Source organism: Periplaneta americana, chromosome 11 (genome assembly GCF_040183065.1).
Source record: "Periplaneta americana isolate PAMFEO1 chromosome 11, P.americana_PAMFEO1_priV1, whole genome shotgun sequence".
Classification (NCBI taxonomy): domain Eukaryota; kingdom Metazoa; phylum Arthropoda; class Insecta; order Blattodea; family Blattidae; genus Periplaneta; species Periplaneta americana.
In genome coordinates this window covers 59,096,318-59,108,918 of record NC_091127.1, presented here as the reverse complement: position 1 = coordinate 59,108,918, position 12,601 = coordinate 59,096,318, and the positions used below count along the sequence as shown (strand labels likewise).

Genomic DNA, 12,601 nt, shown 5'->3' with positions numbered 1-12,601 from the left:
GAATTTTATTCCTTGTGGTAACTGCACATGAGAAACCAATCCCAAAACAACATTACTTCCTTGGCCAGGATCTGTTTCAGGAAGGCAAGTTGAACTTCCACAATATGGTTCAGCACGAAAGATAAACCCAGATGGATCAGCAGCAACTCACAATTTGAATCTGACGCGCACAGTCTTTCCCCTTATGAATTGTCCTGGTGCTAGACAGTTCATAGGATCATACTTTCATCAATGCTTACATATTTGCCGGACACCTGTTTGAAGGAAGCGTTCAGTATATGGAAGAGTTGTCTCACTTTATAGAGAGAATCAGAACATCTAATCAGTCATTATTTGTTAGGTGAAGGAATCTCAGTAGTTCATCAAATCGGTTGTGTCGCATAGATTCTGGCACTAGTGGCACATGAACATCCGAATCGCTTTTCCAATAAAGCCTTCTTGATGGCAGTTTGTGATACCCAGACAGAAGTAGAATACCGATTAGAATAAGAATCTCTTCCATTGAGGTATTCAAATTATGCATAAGATGCTGGCTGAGCCGCATATCTGTTGGTTTCCATAACTATAAGCTGAAGTAATTCTCTAGAGAAAAAGGGTCTAAGACAGGCTCGCAGAAATGGGCGCCAATTGTGGCGTTGAGTCACTCATCAGAATACGTCACTCATTCCTTCCTTCTTCGCCGTGTCATTGACTTGGTAGAAGAGGGAATTTGTATTCACTGTCTTACTTACTTACTTACTTACAAATGGCTTTTAAGGAACCCGAAGGTTCATTGCCGCCCTCACATAAGCCCGCCATCGGTCCCTATCCTGTGCAAGATTAATCCAGTCTCTATCATCATACCCCACCTCCCTCAAATCCATTTTAATATTATCCTCCCATCTACGTCTCGGCCTCCCTAAAGGTATTTTTCCCTCCGGTCTCCCAACTAACACTCTATATGCATTTCTGGATTCGCCCATACGTGCTACATGCCCTGCCCATCTCAAACGTCTGGATTTCAAGTTCCTAATTATGTCAGGTGAAGAATACAATGCGTGCAGTTCTGTGTTGTGTAACTTTCTCCATTCTCCTGTAACTTCATCCCGCTTAGCCCCAAATATTTTCCTAAGCACCTTATTCTCAAACACCCTTAACCTATGTTCCTCTCTCAGAGTGAGAGTCCAAGTTTCACAGCCATATAGAAGAACCGGTAATATAACTGTTTTATAAATTCTAACTTTCAGATTTTTGGACAGCAGACTGGATGATAAGAGCTTCTCAACCGAATAATAACACGCATTTCCCATATTTATTCTGCGTTTAATTTCCTCCCAAGTGTCATTTATATTTGTTACTGTTGCTCCAAGATATTTGAATTTTTCCACCTCTTCGAAGGATAAATCTCCAATATTTATATTTCCATTTCGTACAATATTCCCGTCACGAGACATAATCATATACTTTGTCTTTTCGGGATTTACTTCCAAACCGATCGCTTTACTTGCTTCAAGTAAAATTTCCGTGTTTTCCCTAACCGTTTGTGTATTCACTGTCTATGTATGTGAATGTGTACGGGTCACAGACAGTGACGTGACGGCTGTGGACGGGGAACCAACACTTTCCCCATGCTTTTCCACTCCTCTCTCGCCAGTTCTGTATCTCTGGTCTAAGAGCATATAAAGGGGATTTTGCTCTTTCTCTGTAAGTAGATCTTTAGCGTATGGTCGAATATCAGGACTTCTCTTCTTGATTCTGAAGTTTTTACTCTGCTGCCTTTGCTCCATTTTAGGTTTGAAGTAGTTAGCTTCATTATTTTTCGAGGCTGTATTGGAACATTTCCTGCAAATGAACATTGAGTCGCTGACAAAACATTAGACTTCATTGGAACCATGGATGAAGATACCATAGCAGGAGTAGAGCATTAGTATTAGTAGGAGTAACTTAGTATATATTCCAAAAGTTCTTGTAATTGCAGATACAGCAGAAGTGTCTGAATGATACCCAGCGTCAAACTCTAGGGGAGCTCGAGAGCGAAGTATTCTAGCTGGAAGGTGATCAACTTTGTCTTGAGCTTCATTATACGAGAGGTCTAAATCCTGATCTGTTTCAGCTTCCTTCTCCTCGAATGGAGGACCGATTGCTATGTTATTCACCGTGCTTTCTTTGTCTTCTGCAATAGCCAGAATTTCGTGAACTGTTCAAGATTTTACCTTTACTTTTCTTGGAATTTTGTGAAATCCTAAAATAAACATAAATTTTATTCCAATTACTTCATAATGAATGTATAAAATCTCTATACTTACAGTTTATATATAGCCTATCTATGAAACGATAATGCAATAACAGATGAAAATCAGAGATATTAGTTCCAGATATTACGTAAATAAAAATGTACTACAGCACGGAATCGAACTACGAACTAGCCAGTAGTGAAGGAAAGAATTGCTATAAAAAATTATATTATGTCATTGTTCGTTTCCAGTATTAGCAATGGTAAAATTTGAAAGAATTTGTAAAATGGATAAACAAACAATCGTAAGTGCCCACTGGCAACTAAAGTTGCCACACAAATTCAAACCACTCTAATGAAATTGTGATAAGTTGTACATTAAAAATTTGGTTAATATAATAAAATTGCACATATTCTTAAAGATTTATGTAATTTAAATTGTTGTGCAGCAATTGTTAGATATAATTATACTTACATTATTGAAGGAATGTGTTGCAGTCGAAAAACTTTTGTGTGCACTCCTCATTAATTTCTTCTGTACTAACGACGTAACGAACGAATGAGCTAAACCTCAACACGAACTAGTGGAGGATATTTTAATCTTTATACCAATTACTGTGAATAAAGAAAAAAAATTGAAACCAACCATTCAATAAAGCATTATTGCCTTGGCAACTTTAGTTGCCACTGGGATATAATGGGTTAATGCATGTCATTAAAGTACACCTACTCATTAAAGTACAGGTGTTCAGCCAATGACAAGTCAGCTTACAGGTGTTCAGCCAATGACAAGTCAGCTTTGTACCGTTATAAAACCGCAAGTATCGATTATTCTCGGATGTGCAATATGCGAAAAGTCACGGAGGCTGGAAATCCAATACTGTCGCAGAAGGTTATGTTCTGTTACTATAATAATTAGAGTTAATTGTAAATAATATTCAAATAAATTCAATTTTGTCATCTCGTTTTTCAAGTCTAAATCATTTTTCAGGTTATATCAGAGTAATGTTCATCTTATTCTGTGCCAAGGTCAATGAAATTCGGTCTCGGAAAAAATCAATACTTTCGCGTCTGCGCACATCTCACAATTCAGGTCAGTTCGCACATAACCATAATTTTGAATACTTTCAAGTTAGAAATATGGTCGAGCATAAAAAGTCGTATGAAACTTGCCTATAATGGTAATTAAGACGCTCGTATGAAAATTATATTGCGTCTTAATTACTACCATTATAGGCTCGTTGCATAATGTACTATTATATCTTCCGAACTATTAATGCTACATAATACATGATATTTGCAACACACATTCTTAGGCTATTAGGAAACTTTTGTGTATAATAGAGGTTTGTTATTTTGTTGCCTTTGAAGAATATCCTCCCATGTTTCTATAAAAGTATTTTTTAAATTGATTCTTTAGATATATTCTTCATTTTAAAATTTTGAAAGCGAATATCAAAATTATACTGCAGACATTTAAAAGAATGTGCATTTAGGAGTAAAATGACATAGATATTTTGAATTTGTCTTAATAATGGCTGAGATATATTCACTGTGGTGATCTACAGTGCCAAGATTTCTGACCAAATTATTTTTACTAATCTTGAATTTCAGTTGCTACAGCAATGATATTTCTAAAATTGAAATTGTATTTTTAAATTTAATTTATTCCTGTAAATTTTTTTTTCTTGACCCAGTTTGTGTCAAAAAATTATCTTTGTGTTTATCTTTGTGTTTAGATATCTCCCTGAGCACAAGTTTTTTACTCCTTCAGGGAAGAACTAAGATTGTATTTTTGTCAATGTTATTTTATTAACAATAAACAATAATAAACAATAAACAGACAAAAATAAAAAATTATCCCGCAGTTGAAGAAAGTAATATGAATCTCAAAATTGCAATTTGAATAAAAGACAAGTAAAAGAAATATTTATCTTGAAATTATACTAGTTGAACCGTTAAAAGTGTTATAATTTAAACAGGTTATGTACCTTAGACAGACAGGTTCCCATTTTGACACTGGTGCAGCATCATCTTCATTGAGTAGTTCGTAGGACACTGAAGATGGCGCTGCACCGGCATCGAAACGGGGACCTATCTAAGGTACATAACCTGCTTAAATTATAACACTTTTAACGGTTCAACTAATATAGTTTCAAGTTTTAAATAAATGTTAACGTGAACAAGAAACAATGAATATTTATCTGGTATATAAAGCCCACAAGGGTAGCTGCCCTTCAGTAAGGGTTGTCAAAAGACACAGCATACTAAACAAATAAAAACAAAAATAAACATTTGTGTAATGATTGTTATTTTCAAATGGAAGTTACCCTTGGGAAAGTGCGTTTATTCAATAATTAATTAGTAATCAGATAGAGTATAAAGAAATTTAGGTGTACAGGTTATTATGTAAATTCTGACAGAATATTTCATACATCTACAGCAATAATTTTCATAATTTTTAAAGGAATTCCAAAAGACTTAAAACATTCAACTGAGAATTTTGGAATTGTTCCCCCTGCTCCGAACAATAATTCAAATACTTCAATCTGTCCTTGTATATGATAATAATCCCTAAAGTATTCAATTACAGGGTCACAGATGGTCTTCTTTTCTTCATGTGCTGCTATGGGTTGTTGAACTGCAATTTCAAACCACACAGTGGGATCGATGATAATTGCTCTGTCATTTCCTCTATCAATGGCAATGATGTCAACTCGCTGAGAACTTCCATCTTTTGCAAGGCAGTGGACTTCTTGGTGAACCTTGTAGAAGGAAGGAAGACTTTTAGCAATAAGATCTCGTATTGCATGGTGTCTAGTATTCCAGATGAGAGTTCCATGCTGGCAGAATCCAGATGTGGGGTAAGGTTTCTATCTCAGTGCAATGTCTGCACTGGGAGCCATCCTGAGATCAACCTGGCATGGTACGCACTTTTGACACTTGTCCTATCATCATATTTCTCTGGCGTCTTTCTGGCAATAATATGTTATGCCAAATTATTATCTTGAATGACTTAATAATAGTTCTGTCTGGCATCACATGTGACAAAATATTTCAATCTTTATTAATTAATAACAATGACATAAAATTTATTTATACCTAAATTCATATTTAGTTTCTGTCTTAGCCTATTACTGCTCTAAACCCACCATTTAACATACAGAATACATTTTTAGAGCTTCCTACATATTTATTACTGAACTTCTGCATTTTCAAAAAGCTTCTTTCCATTCTCTGTGCCATACATTTCTGATGAACGTCTCTTTTTAAATGTTTAGAATATCATATTCACCACTCGCTGTTATTCGTTTTTACAAACCTTACACTTGCCAAAATATTAGTTTTTTTTCAATGTGCAAACCTACATTGTTAAGAAAATTAATTGAAATTTAATGTAATTATTTAGGCCAAGAAGAAAATAGTTACTAGGTAACAATAAAATTATTCAAGTGGTGTTAATTCTCTAAAGGAGGGACTTTTTATGTCCCGTCTCGAATCAAAGCGAGACCTGGGACTTTTATATGAAAATCGGGACATCTGGCAACCCTGGTTGCAGGCAGCTGTCACACACTGGTTCAGGTGGCAGACTTCTATGATATAGGGATACAAAAGTTGATCCCATGGTATGACAAATGTCTTAATTTCAGTGGGCAATATTTTGAAAAATAGCTCAACAATATTGCTGTATCTGTTCCAATAAACTTTCCATGAAATTGAGTCTTCTTTCTGTAAATGGCCCTAGGGGAGCTTACTTTCTGGATGGGTGCAATTTGTTTAGTAGTGAGGAATTCAATAACAATCTCTGTTACTTACGCATCTCTATGTCAGATGTCATTTTGGTAGACAGCCCTGCTGCCATTATTTGTTGCATGACATCAAACTAACAGGACATTAGCATGAAGGTTCAACATTTGCTACAATGCCACTAACATCCAGCTCAGAGGCTCAGATGTTAAAGGTCAATCCAAAAAAAAAAAAAAAAAAATAGGAGGCTTTACTTTCGGAATGACTCTTGTATGTTGTATTCAATGCATTACTTCTGATATAAGGTACTTTATGGTATTATACAGTATGTATATTATATCCACTGCTGTGGAGTAACAGCATGTCTGACTGTGAAACTAGTGGAGGCGGGTTCAAATCTCGTTTGGGAAAAGTTACCTGATTCGGGTGTTTTCCTAGGCTTTCCCTCAACCAAATGAAGCAGAATTGCTGGATAAATTTCGGCATTGGCCTCGGACCCATATCGTCATAATTTATTCAAATGTCATTGTTATCATTACCATACATAGTCTGGTTTAAATTCACAGTAAAATGTTCTGTATTCATACAAGAATGCAGCTGTTCAGTAGCAACTATCATTCACAGAACAGAAGTGGTAAGCCTTTGGCCTCTCCTCTGTTGAGAAAAAAAATATATATATTTACATTATTAACACAATGATATAGAATTTTCCCGCAAAATTTTGTGGCAATATTGACAATCGCTATAATCCATTTTGAATCTTGCATACACTACTTTTAGCACTTGAATATAAGTAATTGATTAACTAGCGGACTTACTCGTGACTCCACTTTTCAACACCTTTCAACAATCAAACACACCCACACAACAGGCAGAGAAGTTCGAGATGACGCCGAGATCTAGTAGGCTCTGAGGATGTTGTGATGAAGCACCGAAACATCTGTAAGCCGCACAGACTTACATAATTAACATGAGTAAGTCCGCTAGTTAATCAATTACTTAATCGCTATAATGTTAGGTACGAATTGCCACAGTATTGATATTCTCAATTTGTGTTGTATTTTTGGTCCAGGAAAATACTCCCTTTTTCTGTTTTCAAAATAAATTTTTATCTTATTCTAATACTGTTTGTAGTGTCATGGTTAAACTCACCATATGTCCTCCTTTTGACAGAATAGTCCTGCTTTGGGGATGTTGTCCTTCTGTTTTCCCCGAGTCTTGCAGAATGCTTACATATCCTTTCTTTGTAGAATGTTGACTTCAAATGTCCCACTTTTCTGCGAAATGAAGATGGCTTACTTAAGGGCACATGTACGTGAACGACTACAAATATAATCAGAAAATGCAGGTTCTAAATTTCTAAAATTTTATAAGAAAATTAACTCACAATTGGACAAAAATTACGAGGTACCACAACAAGATTTATTAGAACTTAAATATCTGATAAAAGTATAAAAAAGATTACTAATAATATTTTTCAAACCAGTTTTATCAGAGTATGAAATATAAAAAGAAAGAAATTTTGCACTTATATAATTTGGTAACCATAACTTTGTTATGGTCTCTCTGACATCTTTAATATTTTTCCTAAATCCCGACAGACGAAACAAGAGTGGAGAAGGAAAACCTAGTTTGGAAGAAGTTACAGGAGCCAGAGAGGATGCTGTTAGGGGAGGTGTACCACAGGCTACCAGGGAGGGTAGTCCGAGGGGCTCGAGTGGATGTATAGCAAGAAGGAGCGGTTTTGGAGCAACTAATGATGTCAGCGCAAGTGAAGATCTGGTGACACAGTCTGGTGGAAGTTCGTGGTGCTTGAGAGGAAGTGAAACGTCTACTGTAAGGAGAAGCGTTGCTGGATCAAACGATGAGGTGGATGCAGGTGATGAACATTTGCTCAGAGGTAAAATGACAGATAGGAACTTTAATAGAAATAGATATGAACAATCTAATTCGAATAAGGATATAGTTACTGAAAGAATTTACTCGCTAAGAGAGAGGCAGCAACAACGAATAAACTTTCCTGTCACTAGAAAAATTAATAATTAATTAAGTAAGAATGGTAGACATATTTAAAAAATAAGATTTATTAGTGTCGAAGTTTTAATAAATAAAATTGAAAATAATACTTTTATGAATTTATTAAGTAATAACAGCGTAAATTATTATAGCTGATAAAAAGTGATAAAAAGATTAAGACGTTATGAATTGGTAAATATTATTCTTTAAATTTGACAGGATGGTACTAAGTTATAAATTTATTAGAAACATAATAGCAATGAATGTAAATGAGTGCATGCGATTGAATTGATTAAAGTGGAATTTATGTTATCATGTAATTAGATTGACAAATAATGTGTTTAAACAAGTAAGCTGACAGCTGTATTGAGGTTACGTCGAGGATTTTGCTGACAAGCGTAAGCACAAGGTTAGACACTGCCCTACATATACACATAGAATGCACTGATTCAGCTTTTCTGTTTGTTCTCATATTGTCGGCATCTGCTAACCTCTATGCGATATTTATTACATGAAATAGTTAAGTATTCTGTAAACGAGGAACTGAAATTTAAATATAAATATGACTGTGGTAAAAGATAATTAGATGAATATAGCAGCAGGGACGATTTACATACACTTGTTTATTATAGAATAAAAAAAAAATGAGAATTTCAATCTTAGCATGTAAACAAGTTTTGAATGTGTAAAATAAATGCGATAGGGTGAAAACTTGCACTAAAACCAGAAGTAAGTGTAAGTTAAACCAACATAAGTTGAATAATTATATGATAGAAAATTTGTTATTAAATTGTGTAAATATTGTGTATTATCATTATTTGTGAATGTATCAGTTTTAAGATTAAGTTTATGTATTTTTGAACTATTAATAAATAATACCAATAGTAGTATAATATTAATATTTTTCCTGCATGTAATAAACACTTATTTCTGAAAAGTAGACTACTCTCAGACATGTAGAGTTATTTTAATACAATTAATTTTTTATTTGTCCTATATAAAATATATTAAAATTTACATACTCTTTTGGGATCTAATTTTTCTGTTTTCAAAGAAATGGGCATTATTGTAGTCTACCTTTTGCATAAATTCATGTTAAATCAGTGTACAAAATTTCAGACTTCTATCTCTAATGGTTGTGGAGTTACGAAATATTATGTGGGAAAATGTTCAAATTTTGGAAAATTTAATTTAAAGAAAAAAGTGAATTCTTAAAAATATTATTAGTAACTTTTTTTATACTTTTATCAGATATTTAAGTTCTGATAAATCTTGTTGTGATACCTTATAATTTTTGTCCAATTGTGAGTTCATTTCCTTATAAAATTTTAGAAATTTAGTGCCTGCATTTTCTGATAATAATTGTGGTCGTTCACATACATATACCCTTAAGAAAGGAAATGTGTAAGAAACTACAGTACTGTACCATTTTATAAAAACTATATGAAATATTTAGACATGCTGTGCAACAAACACTTCAAGGATTTAGATACTATTTTCTAGTAGGCTTTTCTGAAACATGTTCCTCTGTGGTCTGAGATGGAAAAGAGCATATCTACTGAATGCATCTGTTAATTTATGGTTACTAAATTAAAAGCACAAAATAAAAGATTAGTGAAAGCTATAGTCAAAGCAAATTTGTTTTTCTGTCACATAGTTCATAACTAGAGCTCGGATTTTTAGGTGCTAAAATTCGGGAAAATATGTGCCAAAAAAGGAAAAATATTTAATTATATTTCAATTATTTTATGTGAATACAAACAATAAGCAGTATAAATTATGCTGTCTCGCCAACTGCTGAAGAATTACAGTATACAATGAGATTCATCCTCAAGTTGTTCATCATAAATTACTGACAATTATCGTGGAACACTCCCTTGTGCTGGCAAAAAGAGCACTCCACATCACAAGAAGTCAGTTTGGCAAATTTATAATAAGGCATGTCACTCACACACACATCTATATCCTGTTCTTGCTGACCATCCAACATACACGTAATCTTATATATAGTGTGAAACCCACTATTTTTTCAAATACATTTCTGTATTTTTCTTGCAACACATATCCTGTATATCCACTAAGACTGTTAAGTTTTTTCTCGACATCACGAACATGCTTGAACTCTTTTTGACAGAAAGATCCCTTTCACTCCACCAGGGGCGGCTTTCGAAGGGGGGCTGCGGAGCTGCAGCACCCCCAGACATATGTGGCTCGTCTCATTTTATGTTATGAAATACATTTATTATAGTCTCCACTTAGCGGCTCGAACTTTTTTAAATTCTGCTCTCATTGACATGCACGCAATCATTAGTGAAGTCGCTTCCTCCCCTGGTGCTGCCAGAGCGAAGCCAGAAACAAGGACTATGAGTGAAGCCACTTCCTCCCCTGGAGCTGCCAGTCTCGTCTCGGATGCTTTGCGCGTTAGTTTTACCTCTCCCCCTGCTGCCCCTCGCGTGAATCCAGAGTTTCCAGGTGCTGCAAAATTTACAGCAGCTTGTCAGTAGCGTGCAGTTTTAAATGCATTTTCTTTAATGTCGTGAGTATAAGAAGTGTAACAATGTTTAATTCTGTACAATATTTACAGTCTATTAAGTTCAGTACCTTAACAATTCAGGAGAAATGTGAAATTAAGTGCCATCAGTTGAATCTCATAATGGAAAGAGCCGCTAAACAAAATACAAAGGCTCGCATATTTTTTGCTGATTTATCCAGTATCCCCGCTTTCTTCTCTCGATCTCCACACAGTCTGTATTAGATTAATGTGTTTCAAAGACAATTCCACCAGCTGGGGCAAGACAAGATGGAGTTTTACAATAAGAACAGTAAATGTTGTTCATGAGAAGAAGGAGCTATTGCTAGAATGTTTTCAAACCATAATGGAATCTGAAACATCTAACAATATCACAATAAATGAGGCAAGCACCCTAGTGCGTACCCTTGAAGATCCTGAATTCAATTTCTGTCTCAGTTTTTTTTTTTTTTTTTTTATTGATGTATCATGTAGATATATTATAGGGCTACAACCAACTACAACATCGCCAGTTAGATATTTCTAAGGTTCAAATCTGCATATAAAAATTAAATTATGGTTTATTTAACGACACTCGCAACTGCAGGGGTTATATCAGCATCGCCAGTGTGCCGGAATTTTGTCCCGCAGGATTCTTTTAAATGCCAGTAAGTCTACTGACATGATCCTGTCTCATTTAAACACATTTAAATGCCATCGACCTGGGCCAGGATCGAACCCGCAACCGACTATGCTACTGAGGCCGACTCTGCATATCAAGCTTTGTTAATGCCATACAGACAATACGGAACAGTGCACAGTTGGGCGGCGAGATCTGTGAAAATGAAAACCATAAAAAGCGTCATAAGGTCGAAGGGATTCAGACAAGGGTTGCGGCAGCCAAGGAAGTGTGTGACCTCATTATCACACAAGCTAACACCCGATTCCAGTTCATAGATCATCTGATATTATATTCTCTTCTGTATCAAGAAAAATTTTAATGCTACAAAAGCTCATTTCCTGAAAATGACCTAAATGTATGTGTGAAGCTTTTTCTGATGTTCGATAAAGACAAACTAAAAACGGAACTCACTGTGTTGTATCAGAGACAAGAATTCAGAAATATCAGTGACGCAGTCAAGGTCTTGCAGTTTCTTCTATCTGAGAACTTGCAGGCCTCATTTTCAGAAGTTGTGAAACTACTACGCATAGCTATCACCATAGCAATGACAACTTCCGAACCAGAACGTTTCTTTTCGTGTTTGAAGAGAGTAAAATCCTCCCTTAGAAATACGATGAGAGAAGAGAGCCTGACCGCATTAGCTATGTTTTCCATTGTAAAGACTATGTTAAACGACATATCGGATTTTAATAAGAAGATGATAAAAAAGTTTGCGACCTACAAGAGAAGGCGCATGGAATTAATCTTTAAATAAGGTAAGTTGCATGGTTTATTTTTGTATGCAGCCCCCTGAATTCAATACCCACGAGCCGCCACTGCACTCCACAATCCCAAGGGAAAAAATGGAAAACTCTGCATCAAAATCCACAGTTAATTCCCGATTTACCACGAAAATCGTCTGTAGCTGCATTTAGATTGGCAACAGGCCATGATTGTTTGGCCAAACACCTGCATAGAATTGGAATATATCAGTCCCCTAACTGCCCATTGTGCAACTCAAACCAAGATATGGATTCGGAACACCTCAAAATCTGTGCTTCAATGGCTGGTCATGATAATATCTTTGAAAAATATTGGAGTGCAAACGCCTGGCATTAGAAAACAACAACAACAACAACTTCAAGTTTGTCAATTGTATTGCAAAGGAAACACAAGTTAGCAGAGATATATATGCCAAGTCTTTTTTTAACACTGTGTCATTTATGTAAAACATTCCAATTGAAGTGGCATCACTTTTTGTTCAGTTCACTAACGACAGAAGCAAAACCACCAACATTTTCAGCAAGCCAAGTTCCCCACCATGTTATTATCAATGTGGGTGGCAATGGTATGTCGGGATTTTTATTCTTGAATATGTCAATTCCTCTCGCTGACTTAATGAACATTTTTTCCTCATTAGAAATCAATTTATCCAAATTATGATACAGTGTTCTAA

The 12,601-nt window shown here is 35.2% G+C and overlaps 1 protein-coding gene across 1 annotated transcript in view; it reads right to left on the bottom strand.

Moving 5' to 3' along the window:
* The window catches only part of LOC138709039 (uncharacterized), an 82,700-nt gene that overhangs the window by 44,704 nt on the left and 25,395 nt on the right, over positions 1 to 12,601 (bottom strand). Inside the window, exon 7 of the mRNA XM_069839520.1 lies at positions 7,112 to 7,236. Coding sequence (XP_069695621.1) covers positions 7,112 to 7,236 — 125 coding nt within the window. The remainder of the gene's footprint in view (positions 1 to 7,111; positions 7,237 to 12,601) is intronic.